Genomic DNA, 24,023 nt, shown 5'->3' with positions numbered 1-24,023 from the left:
TCAGAAGCCCAAATTATTTTTTTTCCTTTTTAAATTTTATTTCCTTAAACAACATTTTCAAAATTGTCCATGAAAAACATTATTTTTGTACTAGATACAATAACGCTAATTTTTACTTGAAGATTACAACCAAGGTTGTAAAAATGATGGCATGAGCAGTTTTGAGCACCCTATTACTTAGTAGCAAAGTCCTGCTTTGATCCGTCTCCCTGCTGACTTCAATGGAACTACACTAGGTATAAATTAAAGCAAAATTCAGTCCATCAGCTCTACTTTAGGCTTCATGCATCTCATTCAAGCAATGCCTCCACCTTGATTTCACCTTGCTGCAGTCAGCAAAGAATGCTGATATAAAAGGTGTCGTGCTTTTGTGTATCCACTCACTCTGCTTTCATGTTTAAGCTGTACCATTTTACCTTATCGTTAAAATTACATTTAGGTAAAAGTGAAAGAGTGTATAATCTCTTGTGCTCTCTCTGGAGAAAAAGCATCCATTACGTTTTTGTCTGTCTGTATACAAATAGCAAAACCATGTACTTTCCAGTCAAAAACAAACAGAAAAGTAAAAAGTCTATTAAATGGAGCACAGTCACTGATTCTAACATTTTTCATCCGAATGGAGAAATAAGTGGTATTTCTCTTGCAGGCAGGAACCTACATTTCAAAAAAGGAGGAAAAAATGCTGAGATCATCAATCACATTAGTGAGAAGTAGATGTCCAATCCCTTAGATGCCAATAACAATCTCAAGCATATTGCATCAATTAGTCACTGATGGCTTGTGAAGAGGTAAGAAAGCTTTACTGTTTCTCTCCATTACCACAGAAGAGTGCAGCACCAGGGGCTGTACAGGAGTCACAGCCACGGCCACATGGGTGGGCTTTCCTCTCATGGGCAGGTCACAGCTCCATCTCCCACTGACAATTCCTTCCTGGTTACAGAAAAAAAATAAAAATAAAGTAAGTCTGTGGATTAAGCTATTTGTGACAGCAATCTTTTTTTTTTTCTCTCAGATGTCATCTGCTAAGCAGGCTCTACTCGTCTTCTTACAAAATCTGGTGATCCAGGAACTCATTCTTTGGCCTTGACAGAGAAATAAACCGAGAACAAAGGGAAAAGAGGCATAGGTGTCACAATGAAGTTCTGAAATTGGAAAAAATAACCCTAACCTTTCAGATAAAGTTACACTAAGAAGTGTAACTTTAAATCATTTTTACATGTTAAAGCTAGATAAATAAAGATTATTTCATTTCTCTGCACATCAGTGCATTTGAAAATACAGTTTGTTGAAATATGACTAAGACGACTTTACGACTTTATACTTTTTTTTTAAACTTTAATCAAACAATCTTCTCAGTAGATACAAGCAGTAGTATTAGCTACTGAACACAAAAACCTTAGGTTTTTAAAGAGCCCTTCAGTCTATCTGACTAGCCATTTTGAGGAGCCACCACGTGCTGTTTCCATTGATCTGAAGTGTCACTGACAACAATCCCCTTGCTCAGCTCCAGTGGGAGACCCAGGATCTCACAGTAGTTCTAGTTTTGCTCAAGGAATCTCTTTATAAGTAACTGAAAAGTTCTAGAGGTGTCAGCACAAGGTCATGACAAGCTAGTTTAAATAAAAGCTTTCCTTTCATCACCCTAAAACACATTGTCCTGTCACTGTTTTCATCTCTGACGAGTCTTTCATTTGCCAAAGGCTTGCCTATGGAAAACACATAGGACATGCAGCCTCCTAGTGAATCAAAATACGTTTGTCATTCCATGGATAAGCCACCAAGCTTCACCTTTTACATAGAGGCTACTTGCCAGTGCCAAATGAAAAATCAGTCTGTATGTATGTAAATATGTGCCTGAACAAATAAAAACACTACCAACACCTAGATACATAGCTGTAAAGCTAGAAAGAGCAGTTCAAGCATTCTTTATTAAACAACAAGCAGTTTATCCAAATGTTCTTTACTTACCCTAAAAAAAAAAAAAAAAAAAAAAAGACAAAATCATACCCTCCAGTCTGGGAAGATCAAGAGCATTTCACCCACCACGACTATTGCCATGTCAGAATATGGACATCACTCTGATCACATCACAGCTGAAGTCACAGTCCATGTCTTGGCTACATTTTAGTTTGGGAACTAAAGCGTCTCATGCTGCAGCTCAGCTGAAGCCACTTTTGCTGTTATCGACAAAGCATAAAACCTCAGCAGTGCTGGCACAATTTCTCTGCTCTTTCAAAATAGGTTGGACTAGATTGTGATTACTGATGTTGCTCCTAGGCATAATAACTTTGTCCTTTTCAGAAAAAAGTCCCACATTAGCAAGCATCAGAAAATATGAGATTTTACCTAGAGGTGATCATAAAATACAGTGTTTCTGCACGGGAAGAAGCAAATATGAAATATGCATCAGGAGATGTACATTTATACAACAAATCAATTTATCACCACGTGTTCTGGGTTTTATTGTCCCACAATAAACATCACATGAGCTACACACCAGAAGAAAATAAGCTTCACAGAATGGAGCAACAGCGATAACACAGATGGTGCAAGGCACAGACATGGTACCACATTCACAGAGGAAGAAGTGAGCAATTCAGCCAGACCAGATCTCTGGCTGGCATTGGGCAGCTTTAGAGATTTTACTATCCAAGAATCTGCCCAGGAAGTCCAGTCATTCCTGGTACAAAGTCCTAGAAAACTCAGATTGCTTCTAAAGAGCTCCCCTTCCTGTGTATCCTCATTTCTAAACTACTACAGAGATTTAAGAGGAACATTATCCTAGTAAGCTTTGCAGCCTTGTAACTCAACAGTGCCAGCAACACTTCAGAGAGTACAGAACTTTGCAACAGAGAGCTCATTATGGAGGAAGGAGCACCAAGCTTGTTCGGATTGGTGCTTCACTCCTATGCAAAGTGAAGGATTTTTACCTTTTTTTTTTTAAATCTTCTTAATCCCGCTGTCACCTGTATTTCAGACACTTTATAAATCTAGATTCATTAACAGGATACACTGCATTAACAAAGTTTTTGAGAGGAAAAAGCTTGCCTGCCAAGTTCTGTTACTACTTTTATCCGTTACGTTATGAGCTGGTTTCGAGAGAGATTGATTTTATTAATGCCCAATAAATCAGTTGGGGATATTTGCTATGCTGAATTCGATGCTTGTGGACATTCATAGAATAAGGTTTCTGCAACATTATCTAAAAAAGAAAGAGCTATTGCAAGTGCTTTATTTTGACTTTTATGTACTACCACTATTGCCAAATTCAACATATTATTTTATTACTATTTAGGAGCAGATTTTCTGCTTCAAAGGTGGTGTGATTATTTCATTTATGTCCCCAACTACTCAACCATAACCTGAGACAAAAAGATGTCAACCTGAACTCACAAGCTGTGTGACTTGCTGGTGTAAGCACAATAGCTGATATGGATCTGTTCAGCCTTACAGTCCCATGTCTGGTTCAGGGAGACCAAAACCAAGCTTAGACCTAAACAGAGACTCCTATACTCTCCCAGCCCCCAGTAGCATACAGTGCAGGGATATTCAGAGTCAGAAGTACTCTCCCTGAATTTTGCAACTTCTTGTACTTGTGTGTCCTTGTCCAGGCTCCTCTTGCAGTGATTTCTTCCCACAGTATCATACGTACCACCTTTTTGTTTGTCTCATGTCTCAGTATTTCTTCAGTAATTTAAATGTTGCTTGAACTTTAAGAATGGCAGCTGAAACTAAGAAATATCTGTTATCTACATTATTAAGAAAATGTTGAGAAACCTGCTGGGGCTTTTAATATTAAATATATGTCAAGAATATTTTAAAATGAGACTGTTTCCCTAAAAGAGAATGAAAAAGCAACTGTAGTCATTTTCCGTTTGTAAATATTCATAGCAGGTTGCAGGATATAAAAAAAAAAAAAAATGAACAAATAACAAAACCGTAATTTATTTAAAACAAAAATATTAAGTTCCAGATAAGTTAAAATTGACCACAGTCAGAACCCAGAGTATAAAATGACAATTCCCATACAGTGATTAGGGGTCACAGATGTTAACACTGGAAATATTCCAAATGACTTTAGATAAAGTATAACTCAATGTACAGAAAGTTTGTAGTGCGACACATAAGTCAAACAGATACTACATGTAATTCAACTATTCACATGAGGTGAATATGGAAAAAGCAGAAGTTAAGGAAAGGTACTCTTAGACTTTCTGGAAAAAGAATTGTTCTAAGCATAAGGGAAGATATCAAGCATGTGCAAATTTCATGTGATAACAGAATTAGAGTTTAGGAAATTTAATTGGGACTATGAAAGTAAACAACGAGATAACTCAGAACAAAATACTGAAGAAAAAAGAAATCTTTGTATTCACTCCAAATTGTTTGTTAATTATCTGACAAGTCTTTTTCAATCTGTTATCTCACAAACAAAAATACTTTACTAGCACTGAATATCAGGCATCACTAAGTGATTACATCAAATGACAGTAATAACAAAACTGCAAGGATAAATACCAAGTACAAAATTAACAACTATGAGTACTGGAATAATTGAAACAATTACACTTAAATATGTACATTCATTTGTGAGCTCACTGAAATCAGCAGAATGGCTTAACATTTAGTTATACATTCGTAATTCTTTGTATAGCTATACCATAGCATAACCAATAAATAATGTGCATTTTTATTAGCATACAAGACTTCAGGTAACCATATCTCAGCTAATATAAGACTGCAAAGCAACCTTAAAACAACCTTAAAAGGACTGATTTCAGTTTAATTCAAATTCATGTTTTGGTTATTTTCAAGCAGTTTCCAGTTTCCTTTACAGCATCTTCCCATAGGACAATGTAGTCAGACCCAGGCAACAAAAGAGCCATTTTCAGTCAACATTTAGCATAAAGATGTTTTATTTGATAAATAAGATATTCAACAAGCCTGCAACATTTCAGTAAGTTGCAGGAAACACAGGATGATACAGAATTCAGAGCACAGAACAATCCTCTACATTCAACTGTTGAATCAAATAAGAGTATGGACTGCTTGTTGCAATAGTTTCAGAACACTGGGCATAACTGATCCCCAATAGCAGTTAAATTCTCCATCACACTAATGGATTCCCACTCCCTAGTATGTATCCTTCACGGCACATTCATTGACATAGTCTGAAACAAAGGCCACAGATATTCCAGGTTGTCTGTGATATCTTGTGTGTGAATGTTACACTCTTCTGTGGGGCAGGTATCTTGCTTGTGCTGTTGAAATAAGATTTCTCTCATTTTCTGCACCACCCTTGATTGGTAGTTGGGGAACAAAACCAAAAACCACAAAAAAAAAAAAAAAAAAAAGGAAAGCACAGGCAGTTGCAGTCACTTTTCCTAACACAAAGTTCTCAAATTGTTAACTTTCCACTAAAGCCTGAAATTTTTGTTCACTATCTGTCAAAGTTTATTTGCAAGGCGACAATAAACTGTGGCAGATGCCCTCTGTTAATCCCACCCCCCGCACCCAGAGAAGGTGATAAGAAGGATGAGAGTCTTGCAAGTTGGAAAAAAAAGTTTTTAAAAGGCTTCACTAATGCTACTAATAAACAGAGAAAATAATACAAAATATACAAATCCAATCTCGAATATCCTGGGGTAGTAGCTTTGCCTGATATGGAGTTGACGGCTCCAGCAGCTGCAGGGCAGGTACCTGGAAGTCCGGGGTGGGACTTTACAGTAAACCGAAACAGGATTCAGGGATGCAGGGACTGGATCCAGGCCTAGGGTCGCAGGCATGGCTGGCAGGTCCTCTTCAGATACTAGTCATGGTCGAAGACAGCAAGACCCTCATGATCTCCCTCTTTTATAGGGTATATGACGTGGATGGGATTGAATACTCAGTTGGTCAGTTTTAGTCACCTATTCTGTCCACCCCTCTTTGCAGATACGCCCTTTTCGATTATGGGATTTTACTGGAATTCTTAGTTCTTATAGCAATAACTCTAAACATGAGCGTCTCCTGCATTCCATCAGTCATCTTGTCAGTCCAGAGTGAACAGTGTCTCAAAAAACATGAAGCTAAATTCAGAAAAGTGCAGTTACTTAGAAAAACTTAGCTGAAAAGAAAATTCACTGAAAGAGAACTGGTCTTGTTAACAAAACCAGGACGCTATCACAGTAAGTCACACACTATTTCTAAAGTTAGTAGACGCATTTACCAAAATGACACCCTTCACTTCTGCCCTTTCTCATTTACTGCTATATGATCTTTAGTTAGCAGTGAACAAACTTTTCTTTATGGAGAAGAGATGTCACAAAGTCACTAGATCACACATTTGGATATACCAGCAGGGGCTGTACCAGGTTCTGAGCTGCAGATTGCCCACCTCTCTTAAGCTTTTGTGCTTTAATCCTTACAGACATCTGTGCAGAAAACAAGAAACTACACAAAAACATGACTGATTTTTAAAATTACTCTGGTATCCAGAGATAAAAATCTCACAATACTTTGAAATACTTGACAGACTTGTTCCCTTCCATGGATTTCTAGTCTAGGAGTACTTAGTTTATAGTAGGAAAACCAGATGCCAGCTTGATACTTCTGATCTACTTTTAAGTCTGCAATAACAATCTTGACACTCCTATCATTACAATCAAACTGATTTTTAATTACCACTGCAGAGGCCGATTCCTAACATTTGTAGCCAGACAAGATCTCCACTCATTATGCCAACAAATTTGTGTAACTGAAACACTACTACTGCCAAGTCCCTATTATTTTACTGTAAGCTAGTCATGCTTTCTAAGTACATTTTTATACTTCTTATCACCCTTCCTCATCCTGGTTAGGGCAGGAGCAAGACAAGAGAAGCCTGGAGAGCCAAATTACACCCAGTAAGGCAGTGCTGCTCCTCAGTTATTGTCTCACATCTTAACTTCTCTATTTCCAGATTTTGTTTCCTGCCCCTGGTGTCCTGGTTTAGTTACAACAGGTCAGCCCGGGCATCACCAGCTTGCAGTCTGCACTGAATCCAACTTGTGGAAGTAGAAGATACTCAGAGGAGCGACAAAAGAGGCCGGAGTCAGAGACAAGACTCCAGTACAGCATATTACTGAACACTAAGACAACAGAAAGACGGTGTTAACAAATCTTGTGGCATACAAGACGCGGTCTGAAAACATTTGTATTAGAAGAGCACGTGGGAACGCACTGAAATCTAAAAGAAACTCCCTGAAGTGTTTTAAATGCCACCACCCAGGTCTCTCACAGCCCCGCAGCGGCCGGGATCCCATGCAAAGACCTGAGCCTCCGGCTGGCAGCGACAGCGGCCGCGGCGGCAGCGCGAGGGGGGCGAGTGAAGCGTCCGTCAGTGGCCGTTAACGGGTCCCGTCCCCCGAGCCCCGCCGCACGCAGCGTCTGACAGGCCCCGCCCCCTGCCCCGCCCCGCGCCTCGGGGAGGAAGCGCGCGACGCTGCCCCCACCATGATGGCGGCCAGCGCAGGAAGGGGCGGGGCGCGGGGCGGAGCTGTGGGGACACCGCCGGGGAGCACGGCAGCTGCGCGGCGCAGGGCGGCGGGCGGCTGGGGTGGCGGGCGGCCCCGCGGTGCCCGCAGCGCCCAGGCGCGGCCGCGCGGTCTGGGGGGCTGCCGGCAAGGCGGGCGGGGGCTTAGGGCCGCCGCGGCCGCCCCTTTCCCCCGCCCGGCCGCCGGACCGGGGCCCCACTGGAGCGGGCCGCCAGCGGCTCCGCCCCCTCCGTCTCCTTAAAGGGCCCGCGGCGGCTGCGCGCGGTTCCGGCAGTGTTCGCCTCGCGCCGATGGCGCCGCTCTCGGCGGCGGCGTCGCTGCTTCCCTTCCCATCGCCCGGCGCTTCCTCCCTCCGTTCCCTTTCGCTTCCGGGGTCAGCGCTGCCGCGGCCGCTGCTCGGTAACAAGCCCCGTCCCGGGGTCCGGCCGGGAGAGCCGGCAGCCGCGCTCTGCGCAGGCCGCGCCGCCCCGCCGCCCCCATGGCCAGCAACCCCCAGCCGCAGCCCCCGCCACCGCCGCCCCCGCCGCCTCCTCAGCAGCCGCCGCCGCTGCCGGGGGCCGGGGCCGCCGTGGGGGGCGGTGCGTCCGAACCCGAGCTGGTCTCCATGATCGTCAACCACCTCAAGAGCCAGGGGCTCTTCGACCAGTTTCGCCGCGACTGCCTGGCCGACGTGGACACCAAGGTGCGGGCGGGCGGGCCCGGCTGCCGGCGCCTCGGGTGGGTCCCGGCGTCCCGCCGGTGGCTGTCCCCGGGCTCCGGCACGTCGGGGGCGGCTGAGCCTGTCCGGAAGCGACAGGTCCCGGCCCGGGGGTGGCGGCGGGGTACGGGAGATCGGCGAGGGGCTCCGGCCGGGCCCGGGGCTGTGCTCGGTGTACCGGGGCAGAGCGGAGCCCCTGTTGGCACAGGGAGTGTGGGCTGGCGGTGCCCGTGCACCCGGGTTTGTAGCGACAAGGGCCTGTTTAACGCGCTGTGGTCGCTGCAAGGAAGCAGCTGCACTTTTGGGGGGCTGGGGGCTCCGATAGGGCTTCCAGCTCTTCATCCCGGTCTCCGGGAGGATAACTGCTTCCCAAAACCCTCCTGTCCAACCTCTCTGTTGTTGCTTTGTAGCCTGCCTACCAGAATTTGAGACAGCGCGTTGACAACTTTGTTTCCAATCATTTGGCAACTCATACCTGGAGTCCTCATCTCAACAAGAACCAGCTGAGAAATAACATTAGGCAGCAGGTTCTCAAGTAAGTGACAGTCCTGGGCTTTCTCTGTTTGAACATGCTCATATACCGTAGGAGGTGACAGAAGCTTTAGGTCAATTGTAAAGTGTCTGCTTTCTTGGAAGGAATTTCTGAATAAGCTTTTTCTTTAGCATTTAAAACATGGTATTATTTCAGATAGAGACTCACCATCCATGTTAGTCAGAATTACACTGCAAATATTATTTTGTCAGATCCAACTTGATGCAGGGGTGGAAGGCTTGTTTCTAACTTTAGATGTGACACCCTAGCTAAAGTGTGTCTTTCCTGTTTCTTTTAAGGGAGATATTTGTAAAACTGCGATTATCATCAAGTTTTGAGCAAAGAAAAAATTATTTGACAAACTAAGATCTGCAGACTACAAAGCTAAATTTACTAGTCAAAACACTGGATGTGAATCTAGCTAGACAGAGAAGAGACTTTTCAGAGCTGCTGTTATGTGAAAATGATGTCAATCACTTATCTAATGTTACATTATTTCATGAGGGTTTTCTCAAACTTTTCTTCTCAAAACTTAGAGTCAAAAGAAATGTTAGGAAATCTATTCAAAGTAGCATGAGTTTTGTCACTAAATTGGGTCAAACAAGGGATTTGGGAATGAACTTATTCAGTTATGGTGTAATGATGCCATTGACATCTGGTACTATGGAGCTGTTTTGTTTGTTTGGAGGGGAGTGGTTGTTGTTTTGGGGGGCTTTTGGTTCTTTTTAGAGAAGGGATGACAACAAGAGACAGTGTACATTCCGCAAAAGGTTACAGGGGTCTAGAGAGAACCTGCAGTTACAAAGCTCTCTATTGTCATTAACTTGATTTTACTGAAGATTAGATGTGTTCTGTAAAGCTGTGGAACTCTGAGATGTTACACTGTATTGGGAAGAATGTAGCTTAGGGTGATGATGACTGGTGTAGTATTTGTTTGTCCCTCATGCTTTCTCAAATTGATCTGTTTTATGTCGTGGGAAATAATAACATAATATTTGTTTTATTTTTTTCTACGAATGTCCTTTTTATGGTTAAATAATACTTCTAGGCATGACCACTAATGACATAACAACGGGCTGTTTGATGCATTGATTCCATGCAGTTGGATTGCTTTGTTTCTGTAGTATTTTTTTCCTAGTTACGAAGCTTAGAGAGAGCAGCCGATTAAATACATACCTGAAGTGATGCTCAGAAAATGTTAATGTTTCATTAGAAGTTTTTAAGAGTGTTTACGTCGCATCTAAATGAGCATATTTTGTTAAGATGTTCTTGAAAAGTCATTTTTCTTATTAAGTATTCATGTAACTTTGTTTCAGGTCTGGAATGTTGGAATCTGGAATTGACAGGATTATTTCTCAGGTTGTGGACCCAAAGATCAACCATACATTCAGACCTCAGGTGGAAAAAGCTGTCCATGAATTTTTAGCCACATTGAATCACAAAGAGGAGGCAGGCCTCAGTACAACTCCAAGTGAGGAGAAAACAGATGGTTCTATTACAGTACAAGGTATTCTGCCATTTCTCTGAGCAGTCTATTAACAGAAGTTTATCAAGAGAGAGGAAACATTGACGAGGTTTGATGCTAGCACAGAATTGTTAGCATCAGTATTAACAAGCTGAGCTCCCAGCAGCGTACCATAATACTTGTCTCTTACTACCTGTATAAAGGTAGAAGGCAAGGGAGATGTTGCCAGGTACCACCATGTCACTCTGTCACTTCTGCTTGAGATTACAAGTGATCAGTTTACTGTAGGGGAAAAAAAGTTGGTCTCAGGGTTTGGCCATGTAAGTACTATAGGATCAGATAAGACATATCTTTAACAGAAGAATGATCTAATTTTTTCATGCATTGGTGGATCAGACCAAAAAAAAAAACTGAGACAGCTGTATTAATGCAGTTGCTGTGTGCTGTGAAATTTGAATGGCTAAGGTCCTCTCAGGAGCTTTAGTTTTTCTGTAAATCAGCCAATCTTCAGTTTGTTTATAAACACAGCACTTTTTCTTTATGATTTTCATTCATGTTGTCGAGTATCGACTTGTAAACACTCCTGCAGGTAATTGTCCATTCTTTCCCTTCCTAAGACTCCACAGCCATCCATCTATTTGTAACCATAGCCTTTATTTAAATCCTACCCCTTTTTCTGTGAGGCCCACTTCCTTTAAAGTACATGAGTTAACTACCTAGTTGCAGTTCTTAGTGCTAGTCAAGTTAACCCTTTCTCATCTGTCTTCAGAGGTGCTTCTAAGAAGATTGGAAAGTGATAAGTTATTTCTTATAGTCTTGTTGTTGTATAATTAATATGCTGAGTCCATTTTCCATGTCACTCGTGGAGGTATCAGAGGTATGAGATACAGACTTTCACCTACAGTATTGTATATTGTGCTTCTGCAGAGTCATCATCCCAAATGGGATGATGGTGAAATTGAACAAGGATTGTGCTCAGAACATCCTTCCCATAGACAACCCCTGCTTCATTTAGCTGATCTCAGGAACAGCGATATGTCACAGAGGAAAATGAATCTCCAGTAACCAGATCATAATCACTGCAGGAATGCATCATCTTGGGTTTTTTTTTTAAGCCAGAATCTCTAAATGCAAAATTAGTCAATCCTTTTAGTTAATTTTACTTATTTTAGATAGAGTAATTTATTGTTTTTCCTTTCAGTTGATTAAAATTCTGTCTGAATGGAATTACAGAAACTAAGATGTACTAAAACTATTTTCTTTCTTACTGTTCAAGGTGTCTCTGCCACAACTCCTAGTGGCAACGTAGCTAGTGATGCAATGTCAATATTGGAAACAATAACTTCTCTTAACCAAGAAGCAAGTGCTGCTAGGGCTTCAACGGAGAACTCAAATCCCAAGAACAATGACAAAGTTGCAAAAAGACTCTCATCTCAGCAAAGTGTGGATGGTAGCACTGACAGAGAGAGAAATGTGGAGGACTTGCCAGACAGGGAGAAAGCAATTTGTGATCTTTCTGGAGAAGGGGCTGAAACATTTGCAAAGTGTGAAGATTTAAATGAACTTCCCTGCCAAAGTGAAGAAATAAAAACTTCAGCAAAGGATACTAATAATTTGACTTTTATAAGTAAAGATACAAGTAAAGAAATTCAACAGGAAAGTGAAGATCAAAGGAGTAAATTATCGGATAAATATGACAAGAAACCAGACAGTAGTGAAAAAGGTGAAAGAAGGAAAGAAAAGAAGGAAAAACTTGACAAAAAGTCTGAGCATTCGAAGAAAAGTGATGATACTACCAAGTCAAAAGAAGAAAAGCAAGCAAGAGAGTCAGAACCAGTGAAACAGTTGGTGTCAGAAAAAAATAGCAATAAACATAAACCAACAGAAAGCACTAAAGAAACTAGAGAAGGTATGGTGTGGGCAATTCTCTTCCTTAAAATATGTATATGGTTTGGTTTTTTTAAGCATATTGATGAAGTGAATCAGAGGTATATTTGGAATGTAGATTCTCTGCTAGTTCTAGCCAAATTGTGTAGCTAGCCACAGCTAAGTCTTGGTTCATCTCCCTTGACTGAGGTACCCACATTAGGAATTGGATGAACTTTGATTCCTCAAGTGTGTGATTGGTCATCTGCCTTACCCTGACAAGTTCTCTCAAAGATTCTAGTCTGCATTTAAAGTTTCTGGTTGTACCTTGGGGTGATTTTTGTTTGGAGTAAACCGGGATTAGCCTAAGCACATTTCACTAAGGTGTTGCAAATTTTTTTTCTTATTTCTTGTTCTTAGATAAATCTGTTTTCAGTGGCAAAATCACTGTTTTGGTAGGAAAAGTTTGTCAAATACAGTACGCTGCATTACAGCCATTTCTTTCTGTTTCTTCCTTTGTAAGAAAATACATCAGTAGATTCAGATATGGATGTACTCAGTGACATCACTGTCAGCTCCGTCCATACCAGTGACCTTTCGTCCTTTGAAGAGGAGACTGAAGAGGAGACTGTAATTTCTGACAGTACTGAAGAGGGGGAGATCACATCAGATGGTAAAGTAATTAGATTGTTAAGTAGAAAGGAAGAATACACAATGCTTTTGTTGAATGCATCGTATCATAAATTTGAGGTTTTGCAGTATGCTTTTTTGTATTTATTTAGAGAAAGAATTTGTGGAATGGATAGTATTTTACAAAATTACAAAATACGAGTAGTGAACATACTTTTAATATATTTGTTAATAGCTTTATGTATTCTAAGCACTCTAAATCTCATTTGTACTACAGTATTTCGTAGGCAACAAAAACACTTAATGGTGATGGATATATCACTTTTCTTTGTTATAATATTGGAGTGTTTTGTTTGTGACTGCAGGGTAGTGGTCGTAGCTGACTTTGCAGATCAGGTTGGTTTTACAGATTTAGGACTGCAGGGATCTTCAAATTATGCCTGACCACAGTAGAAGGAACAGGAATGGATTTAGCTTGAAGAGTTTGGCAACACCAAATCTTTTCACTGCCTGGGTTACCTTTTTGTGTTTTCCTTATCTAGAGCAGGCCTCAGACTCTGATTCTGCAGATATGTGGCTTTTGCAGCTAATAAGACTTTCCACTTCATTGTATAGAGTGCCTTAATACCTGAATGAGTTGTCTCTTGTATGCTGTGAGCTTATCTTTTCTGTTCTAAAAATATGATTTAGAAGTACTGAATTACTTGCATATTCTCTGGATTTGGTGTTATCTTTAAACATGACATATTGTGTTCAGTTCTGACTAAATACTTGTGAAGTGAAAGCAAGTCCTGAGTATATTTCAGGGATACAAATAATTTGTACAGTACGAGACACAAATGTTTTTGCTCTGTTTCTAGTAATCCAGATGAAACTGAAATAAATTTATTTATTTCTACTTGAATAATGCATGAATAGAAACAACAATGTGTTTTGTGTATATATTTCAGTAAGCCTATCTAGTTTACATGTTCTCAAATATTGTACAAACTTTTTGGTGTAGGGAAGAAGCTTAATTTAATACATAGCAGAAATCATATTCTGATTGACTATGTGGTGTTAACTACTAAGTACTATATGTAAAAAGGCACTTCTTCTCAGTGAGGGTAACAGAACACTGGAACAGGCCCAGGGAGGTTGTGGAGTCTCCTACTCTGGAGCCGTTCAAGACCTGCCTGGACGCCTTCCTGTGTAACCTCATCTAGGTTTTCCTGCTCCGGCAGGGGGATTGGACTAGATGATCTTTCGAAGTTCCTTCCGATCCCTAACATTCTGTGATTCTGTGTGATTCTGTGATAACATGATTACAGGCAAGAGGGTAAGCCCAGTTGTTGTACCCCATTTTTTTCTGGGGTTTGTATCGTACAATTTTTTGGCTGAATGGTGTGCACAGATACATGAATATACCTTTCAGGTTTTCATAATCTAATGTAGGTTTGTGTTTGGTTTTTATTTATGTTAAAGAGTTCAGTATTTTTAACTGTTTGTTTTTAGAATAAATAATTGTTAATATATTTTGAGTAGCTTTGTCTCCTTAAAAGTCACAGTGAAAAGACTGCCCTAATTTATGAATATATCTCTGCACTTCACTAACCTTTCATCAGATGAAGAGGAGAAAAACAGTCAACATAAGACAAAGCCTCATGCTAATGAGCTGAGTGATGGGAAAGCCAAGCCTGTTCGTCACACTTATGTTCGCAAGCCTTTCTTGTACTCCAAATACTTCAGTGATTCCGATGATGAACGAACTGTAGAACAACGCCGTCAGTCCATTGTAAGAGTGCATTTTGTTACTGCTTGCGTTCTAGCTCCTTGAACTTTTCAGCACAGAGATTCCACTTCTTATTTGGTGATGGTTTGTGAGGGGGAGTCTTCTGTTTCTTCTCACTTCATTGGGTTTTTTTTCCCAGTGTGTTACAACTGCTTCTTCTTCAGACTCCCACCAATATTGCATGATCCACTCTCCAGGGAATAGTTATTTTTTTATATATATATATATATATATATACACACACACACACATATATATAAATATAAAATAGTTTGAAGGAATCAGGTGGTGAAAGCAATGACATACTTTTCCACCCTTTTTCCCCTTCTCTAAAACGAATAGTCTTTTGGTGTGGACAGAGGAGTTATGAATTACACACAGTGTCTTTGCAGAATCACAACAATAGGTGGATCCTTTCTTAACTGAGTGATTTGATATGGAGAGTAAAAACTGACACACATGTTAAAAGCTTGGTCTTCAGCAGATTTAGTGTATGTAATGACAATATGAGTGGAAAAAGTATCTAACTGCAACCTGCCTTCAATGTGGTTTTGTGTAATTTGAGCTTGTGTTGGCTACTGCAGGCTAATTCATTACATCATCTCTTTACAAAGGTAGTTCTTCCTGTCCATGAAATCAGTAGTTTGTAGCATGTCTTTGACCATTAAAAATGGAGAGAGAAGTTTAAGCGTGTTTCCTATGTTCTGTGGAAGAAAGACCAGAATACAGAAGAGGGAACAGCAGTTTTTACATCTTTTTCCTTTGGCTAAATGATTTTTTAATTTATATGTATTTGTGTGTATATATATATATATATATATATATATATATCTAATACATATATTCTGTGTATGTATTATATATATTTTTAAAATAATTAAATATTCTTTGAGAAGTTCTCATAGCCTCGATCTGCAGTATTAAGTGGCAATGAAACTCTTTGGAACTCAGCTATTTCACTTCACAGAAGTATTAGAGGATTCCATTAATTTCCATATAATGATTTCTAAGGACTATTTATTTTTTAGTTTTCCCCAAGCTACGATGTTCTGTTTTCAGTGGGTTTTAGACATGCATTTGTATTCAAAGAATACTCTTTGACCTAATGATAAAATAATTGTTTCCCTTGGTTTTATATCTTCAGGCCAAAGAAAAGGAAGAGAGACTCCTAAGAAGACAAATTAACAGAGAGAGACTTGAAGAAAAACGTAAACAGAAGGCTGCAGAAAAAACAAAATCCCTAAAAACTGGAAATCAAAATGCTAAAGGTATGAGAAGTATAACATTACCCCCCACCCCTCTTGTACTCTCTTCTGGTGGAAAAAACCATTCAGGGTAACATATTGGTAATAGGTCTCTGGTCATTTCCCTTCAAAACTCAACATTTCAACAGTGATGTAACAGAAAAATTTATAATTCAAATTATTAATGCAAAATTACATGTCTTTTTTCATATATGCTTTCATATATTGTTACATTGCTTAAACACAATTAATACCTGTATACACTAGTATTCTCTGCTACAGGTGAGTACTCTCTACTGCTTTCAGTCACTTTTATAGCTGAAACAGTAATATAAGGGCATACTTATGTATTTCACCATCTGTGTATTATTTTAGGAAAAAGTGGCTTGAACTTAGAAGAACCTTCATCAAGAAGTCATGAGTCAAAAGCTACTGGTACCAGCATTAAGGATGTGCTTAAAGAACAGAAATTTTTAGAAAAAAAAGTAGCCTTGAGCAGAAAAAGAAAAAGAGATTCAAGGTATTCATGTGTTTTCTCAAAAGGAATTATGTTTTTGTATATTCATTTTTGCAGACTTGAAAAGGTTCTCTTCAATTTTGCAGCTAGCCTTACCCAATTTAACAATTTCCTCTTAAAATATTCACATAATTTTGTTACTAGTAAGCATGAAGTTCAGGCAGAAAATGGAATTATAGCTGCTTAAGTATGCTGCAGCTCAGACTGCAGTAGCACGAGAATGGACAACTTTTAGATGTTTGTGCATCTAATACATCAGTTAGTTGCCTTGGTCTTTAAAGTGATGTTTTACATAGATACATACACGTGTATGCATCTGTCTATACATGGGTTTCTGAAAGAGAAAACTAGTGTTTTTAAGGTTCTCTACAATAAGGACACAGTGGATTTTTTTTCTAGGGCAAGGAGATCTCTTACCCATTTAACAGGAACAACTATAGTACTAATATGGTCATACAAATATTCTCTGCTTTAAAGCACTGATGTCCAAAGAATATCTGTGGAGTTGGCACATGTAATTTGCCAAGAGAAAAAAGCTTGGACAAATTGACTAGTCAAAAGTTACGTGACAGCATTCTATTTCAGTATTATTAGTGTGTGTGGCTCTCTCCTTCAGCCTTAAAAGCAGAAAGTTTACAAACCAATGTTAGGATGATACTCATTTTTCTTAATTGTCTAAATACCTGTTTTAGGCATGCGGAAGATGGCTGCAAAAAGAAGTATGAGCCATCTGAAGAAGATACTAAAGAAATGCAAAAGACAAATGAGGTATGTGTGTCTTAAATTATAAACCTTGTGATTTTCCTTTTAAGTTATAACTGTATTTGTTCATATGTCCATACTGAACTGCGTAATATTGAGTTTGTTCTTACTAGCTTGTTTTTTCTACTAGTTCTTTCAGTTGGGTTAGTGATCTGACATAGCTGTAGTAATGTTTTCTGAATTCCAGTAGCCACTAGAATATGCAGTTTATGTATTTGGTGCTGACGCATGTTGCAGTAGAACATGACATATAATTTAAGCCCTATTCTGTGACACATGCTGGGTTTTATAAAAGAGCAAAGTGTGTCTAATAGGCAAAGACTTGAGGAGCTTGATCTATGTAAACTTCTCAGTAGGAAGTTAAATGAAAACTGAATGTAGTGCAAACAATAAAGAGATTTTTTTATGGTGAGTTTTTACCAACAATATTATTAACAAAAAGAAAAAGTGATAGTTGGAAGTTCAAATGGAAGTATAGAATTATCTTTTGTGGGGGTTTTTTTAGACAGATAACATAATGGCTATTTGAAGTAATTTATGGAGTATTTGCAATTGTGATTGTCCATTTAAAAAGCCATTTAAATCATTTAAGGAAGAAAAATCACTTTATAAAGAAAAGATACTCAAATTCAAACAGACTGCTTAAGGTTAACTTCTGTTTCTTTGGATTTTCCCACAATGGCAGATAGTTAGGATGAAAATGGCAAGTTTCACTTTCTTACTGACAATATTTTAGGTAAATTTTTATTGCGATGTTAAGTGTATTCTCTGGTATATTGTTTTTATGGAGAGTTTGCCCTTAATAATTCTGTTTGGTCATGTGGCAAAGGAGCTGTGTAACACTTGCTTATGTATATATAATAAACTTTCTTTTATAGACTTGTGAAAAAAATTCTTCCAAAGAATTGAAGCATAATCATGGGAAAAGTGAAATCTCTAAACAGCTTAGAAGACTTTCAGAATCAGTGCATTCAACTGAGGAAAGCAAAAGTGATTCTAAAGCAGAAAAAGAACATAAAAGAAAAACCTCCACCTCTCTTCAGGCTGAAGGAGCTCAGCAGGACAGTGAAACAAGGGATCCAAAAAGACAATTGGATAGAGCAGAAGTCAATACTGAAGAACTACAGAAGCAGAAATCCATATTTAAAAATGAAAAACACCCCAAAAAAGATAGTGACACAGAAATTCAACATATGAGAAATGCTGCCAAAAAAGAAGCCAAGTCTTACAGAGATAAAAATGAAAAGGAAAGAACTGCTTTAGAAGATAAAGTTTCTTTAAAGCACAAGTATAAAGGAGATGGTCTTCACAAATCAGGTGAAGATGTTGAACTCCATTCATTTGAGAAAAGTTTGAAAGGAGAGGATGGTGGTCAGAAGCATAATCAACAAATTAAAGTTTCCTCAGATGACAAATATGAAAAAAAAAATAAACACCGAAGTGAACGTAAAATATCAGTAACAGGAAAAGATGGGAAAAATATTTCTGAATCAACCTTAAAAGCTGAAGAATCGCTGCGTAAGGAAAATAAAAAAGACAGACATCTCTCAACAGAAAAATCAAGAGCAGAATACAAGTCCAAAAGGTCCCTGAGTGATTCTAGGCCACAAAAGGATTCCCTAAGTGCCTCAAAGCAACTTGTTTCTGCAACACACAGAAGGAGCGAAAGCTACTCAGAAGATAAACATGAAATAGAATCAGTTAACTCTGATAGTAACTTGAAACAAGAAGATGGTGTTCATAAAGACAGACGAAGATCTAAGAGCCTTGTAGAAGACAAGATTTTGTTAAAGTCTAAGTCAAAGAGTCATAATAAACAATTCAAAGTGTCTGAAGCAGAATTACAGGAAACTTCAATAAAACAAGAGACTGGTCAGAAACTAGACAAAGAGAAGAGCACGGAAGAGAATGATTCAGATAAGCAACGCAAATCCAAGAATGAAGACAAAGTTTTTGAGGAGAGCGGTGCTGAGTTTGAGCTTGTAAGTGGCACACAATTGACTCAGGGATCACAAAAAGACTTCAGTCACAAAGTGAAGTCACATTCTGGAGAAAGAGGATCTGTGAAAGAGAAATATAGAGGTGATAAAGATTTAAGCAATTCCAAACTAGAAAAGAGGTTCTCTGCTGAAGGTCACAAAAGCAGAAACCTAAAGCACAACAACAAGGAAATAAAGAAGAAGGAAGAGAGTATCAAATCGGAAGATAAAGATATTAAAGAAATGGATAGTGGGCATGAAAAAGTATTGAGCACCATGGTGGCAATGGATAAAAAACAAAGTAAGAAGATAACCAGTGAAAACAGAAAAGGCAGTATATCAAACCAAGATTTACTTGGAAAGGCAAAGCAGTCAACTAGCACAACCGAAAGCAGCCATGCTCCAGCCTCTCAGAAGTCAAGTATGAATAATGATGACTTGCATTCTGGTCATGAGGAAGAGCTGATGGAACTTGATTTGGAACAGACAAAAGTACAGGAAGCATCTAATGTCAAAGGAAAAAACATTCAAAACTCACTCCAAGCCACAGGTGCTGAATGTGCAGCAAAAGAAAAAATACCTCTCTCTGTTTCAAATGAGGAATCAAAATACAGCTTGGCAGATCCTGAAGCTTGTGAATTGCAGTTTCTACCTGCAGCTGAAAAAACTATTAAACAAGAAGATATCTCTGATAAACAAGTTGGTGCCTTAAACGTTTTGTCCAAACAAGCTTCGATGAATCAAGGACCCAATAAACAAGGGGCTTATCAAATGAGTGGTGTGTATGAAAAAAGCAGTAGTGTCTTACTGAATGTTCCCAGTAAGGATCAAGCTTCAGAAGACAGCAGAAAACCAAAGAATTTTAAAACTGTGATAAATTCTAATTCAGATGATGTTCCTTTAGCAATTAATTCTTCCAGAGAAGATGCTGCTGATGCAAAGTCCATGGATATGGATATCTCTGATTTTACAGATTCCTGTAGTAGTATGTCTAAAGAATGCCATCATTCAGATGGGACTTCTGTATTTGAGGATACTTTCATTTTGAAGAGTGATGCAGCACAGGTTGTATACATGAAGCAACAAGATAGTGCAGTGCTGAGTTCTGTCATGAAAGATGGTGGTGACAACAGTATGACAAAGAGTATAGAAAAAGATAACGAGGTGCCCCAGCCTGATGAACCCACAATGGAAGACAGCACAGCTGGGTTACCTAGTCAAGATTATGATGAAGAGGCAAAGTTAGAAAGCACTCAGCGAAGTGAGTTGAAAATGAGGGAGGAAAACTTAATGGCTGACATAACTGAAGATTGTGGGGATATAACAGAAGAACTTCTCCTAAGTAGAAAAGCAAGAAAGTACTTGGGTAGAGATCCTTCCATAAAGGGAGAAAGCAGCTCAGTGATGGATAACGTGGAAAAGAATGAGGTGCATGATATTGATGATATGATACAATCTTCCTCTGTGTTAGTGCTTGAAAGAGTTCCTGAAGGAACAGTCAAAAACTCTATTATAGCCAGTGGGCAAGAAGGGAATAGTGTGATTGGTGTGGAAGATAGAAATGAAAGCAGTGCAGTAGGTACCAGTGCAGGAAGTAGTAAATTTAGTTTGTTGTACAGCGACCTGCAAACAACTCCAGCCACTGTGATAGGAACTAGCACAGAAAAGATCATCAAGAGCACTGTAATGGCCACTAGCACCGGAGAAGAAAGAGCTGACGGTGCATCACATTCTGAAAAGGACAGTGATGCTACAACCACTTGCTCAGAAGAAGAAGGTGAGGTGACGGTAATCTGCACAAGCATAGAAGCTGATGAGGGTTTCACAACAGGCATATGGGTAAAAAGTAGTGAGGGCAGCAGTTTCAGCACAGGAGCTGATGTTGGTGAGTGTACTGTTGCAGCAGCTGAAGAAGGTGGTGGCAGTGTTGTCACTGAAGGATTGGCAGAAAGTGAAAGTTTCCTAACAAGTACAGAAGGGGAAGAAGATGGTGACTGTACCATGGTTGATGCAGAAGAAAGTGTTAAGGATTCAGTCAATGCAAGTGGAGTAGAAATTGAAGATAATGTAAATAGTGCCGGGGCAGAAGAAAAAGATGATGCTGTGACTAGTGCAGGCTCTGAAGAAAAGCGAAAGACTTCAGCTTGTGTAGATACAGGCAAATTTGAAAGTTCTGTATCCTGCTTAGGTGAAGTGGAGAGTGATGGTGCTGTAACTAGTGCAGGAACAGAAACAGGTGAAGGGTCAACAAGTGGTGACAGCTCAAGTGAATTTAGGGGCAGTGTGACAGCTGGCCAAGTGAAAGAACATGAAGGTACTGTGACTTGCACAGGTGCAGAAGAAAGACGTCATAACTTCATCATCTGCTCAGTTACTGGTACAGATGCCCAGGGAGAAAGCACTGTAACTGGTGCTTGTATTGCAATGGTTGCAAACAACAGTGCCACAACTGGAACAAGTGACAAATCTGAGGATACTGTAAATGGTGAAAGTGCAGTGACCAGCACAGGCATAACCCCAGAAGATGATGCCGAAATTTCAGTAGTCTGCACAGGTCTAGAGGACAGCAACGAGGGGTTTGCAGTTTGCCTAGAAGCTGAAAAGTGTGAAAGTCTAATGGACAGTACAAGAGCAAAGGAAGAAGCCAATGTTGCTACAGTCAGTGTAGGTCTGTGTGATGATGAAGGTTTTGTGACTAGTACAGGTTCAAAAGAAGAGGATGAAGAAGGTGAGGACATTGTGACCAGTACAGGAAGAGGAAATGAAGAAAATGAGCATGCTTCTACTTGTACAGGAATGGAAAGTGAAAATGCACTGATTTGTATAGGTGCAGGAGAAGGTGAAAGTTCCATTATCTGCATAGTTGCTGAACAAATGGAAGCAGAGTCAGGAGTGGCTGGCATAAATATAAATAAGCTTACTGTTGATAGCATGATGAGTGCAGAGGAAGAAACTAATTGTGCCACAAACTGCAAAAATGCTAAAGGCATTGTTGAAAGCAGTGTAACAAGTGCAAGTGCTGCAGATGAGGGGGCATTGACTCCGCATATAGGAAAGCTTGAAGGTACCTTGATTCCTTTAGATGCTGAGGAATGTGAGGGTCCCATGACCAGTGCTATGGCAGTGCAAGATAAGAGTCAGTCTGACACTGAAGATGAACATGAGAATGCCATGACTTCCTTTGGCAGCAGAGAACTTGATGCCTCTATAAGTAGTGCAGTTCCAACAGAAGATGAGAATTCTCCTGTTCCTGCTGACAGAGAAGAAAAAATAAAAGGTGATATAATTTCTACCAGTACAGTGGAAGAAAGTGATGTTCCCTTACATTCAGCCTTGGATGCTGAGGAAGGTCCACTTACTGTTGCAAGAGCCACTGAAAGTCAGGAAAGCTCTATGGTCTTAATAGACACTGAAGACACAGATGTGCCCATGCCCAGTACAGCTACAGAGTTCAAGGAGTGTGTGCTTACTTGTAGCAGTAAGCAGGAGAAGGATGAATGTACTATGATTTCCACCAGTATTGTGGAAGAATTTGAGGCTCCTATGTCAAGTGCAGCTATTGAATATGATGGTCAGCTCCCCTCTGTGAAGGCAGAAGAAATAAATGAGAATGCTATGGTTTCTATAGACATGGAAATATATGAGGTTCCCATGCCTAGTGAATCTAGTGCAGGGGGAGACGATAATGACAATGATGAAGGCCACCCAACTGCTAGTGGTAAGGAAGAAAAAGATGAGTGTGCTATGATCTCCACAAGTGTTGTGGAAGAACAAGTAATCCTAATGTCAGGTGAAGTCACAGAAGAGGCGATTCAACATATGTCAGACACAGAGTCAAAAAATGAAACAGTAATGATACCTACAAGTACAGCAGAATGTTTTGAAACTCCTATGTCTAGTGTAGCTATGCAAGAAGAAAACAAACTCACTGCTTCAGAAACAGAAGGAAGATATGAAGCTGCTATGATCACTACAAGCATGACAGAAGAATGCGAGATAGTCCTGATCAGTGCAGCACCACAAGCTGAAAGTCAGCTTATTGTAGCAGATGGAGATGAAGATGCCATTATCTCCCCGAATGCATCGGAGGAATGTAAGATAGTGGAGACCACTGCAACTGTAGATGAACAGTTTGGACTAGCTGCTTTCAATGCAGATGCAAAAAGCAAAGGTTCTGTGATTTTTGTGGGAGAATGTGGAGCTCCTGTGCTGAGGGTCGCCACCAACAGTGAAGAACAACATGCTGCTTCAAGTGTAGGAGATAAGGAGGAGGGGGAAGTGATCACTCTGAGCACAATGGAAGAATGTGATAGTCTCTTCACTTTCACAGTCATAGAGGAAAGTCAGCTTGCTACTGAGACTACAGAAGTAAAAGACAAAAGTGAGGAAATTTTCAGTACTGCTGACCAGATTGGATGCATCCTATCGACTACAGGCCCAGAAAACAGCAGTAATTCTTTGCTTGTCATTGGTAGAGAGAACGAGGCCCATGAGAGTGATGTGAGGGGAGAATCAGCAGCATCTCAGACCACAGTAGACAGTGAAATCACAGAAACAGATGAAAATTCAGTGAACCTCATGAGTGTAGATGAAGGCCTTTGTGTGGAGATTAGCACAGAGACTGCTGTGAGTCCAAGTCCTTCCTCAGAGGCAAGCGAGGATGATGAGCAAGCTGAAAATGTTTTGCATGAGGATGTTACATCAGAACTCTCTTGCATGATTTCAGAAGCAGCAGTAGAGAGTGAAACTCTAAGGAATGTAAACTATAAATTTAACTCAAACTTGCTTTTAGAAAGTGACTTTTCTGAAATAAGGACTCCCCTGCCTGGGGCACAGGCTCCTTCCTTAGTTTCTGCAAATGAAGTGACTGTAAATACCAACAATGGTGAAGTTTCAATAGAAGCAGAATTAGGGGAAAAACGTAACTTCCCTGTGTTGCATGTAGAAGAGCTTTGTGGCAGTAATGACAAAACGAACTTGATCAAAATAGATGATGTTGGAATCGAAGTTACTTTTCAAAAAAGTAACTCAACCTTTAATTCAGGT

At 39.9% G+C, this 24,023-nt stretch overlaps 1 protein-coding gene across 1 annotated transcript in view; it reads left to right on the top strand.

The window, feature by feature from the left end:
* Positions 1 to 7,535: 7,535 nt before the first annotated feature.
* The window catches only part of BOD1L1 (biorientation of chromosomes in cell division 1 like 1), a 37,120-nt gene continuing 20,632 nt past the window's right edge, over positions 7,536 to 24,023 (top strand). Inside the window, exons 1-10 of the mRNA XM_065837947.2 lie at positions 7,536 to 8,196; positions 8,622 to 8,746; positions 10,060 to 10,250; positions 11,485 to 12,117; positions 12,598 to 12,747; positions 14,309 to 14,478; positions 15,620 to 15,743; positions 16,095 to 16,239; positions 16,929 to 17,004; positions 17,877 to 24,021. Of these exons, the coding sequence (XP_065694019.1) occupies positions 7,993 to 8,196; positions 8,622 to 8,746; positions 10,060 to 10,250; positions 11,485 to 12,117; positions 12,598 to 12,747; positions 14,309 to 14,478; positions 15,620 to 15,743; positions 16,095 to 16,239; positions 16,929 to 17,004; positions 17,877 to 24,021 (7,963 nt within the window). The 5' untranslated portion in view covers positions 7,536 to 7,992. The remainder of the gene's footprint in view (positions 8,197 to 8,621; positions 8,747 to 10,059; positions 10,251 to 11,484; positions 12,118 to 12,597; positions 12,748 to 14,308; positions 14,479 to 15,619; positions 15,744 to 16,094; positions 16,240 to 16,928; positions 17,005 to 17,876; positions 24,022 to 24,023) is intronic.

Source organism: Patagioenas fasciata, chromosome 4 (genome assembly GCF_037038585.1).
Source record: "Patagioenas fasciata isolate bPatFas1 chromosome 4, bPatFas1.hap1, whole genome shotgun sequence".
Classification (NCBI taxonomy): Eukaryota; Metazoa; Chordata; class Aves; order Columbiformes; family Columbidae; genus Patagioenas; species Patagioenas fasciata.
The sequence above is the reverse complement of the archived record's forward strand: the minus strand, read 5'-3'. Positions and strand labels throughout refer to the sequence as shown.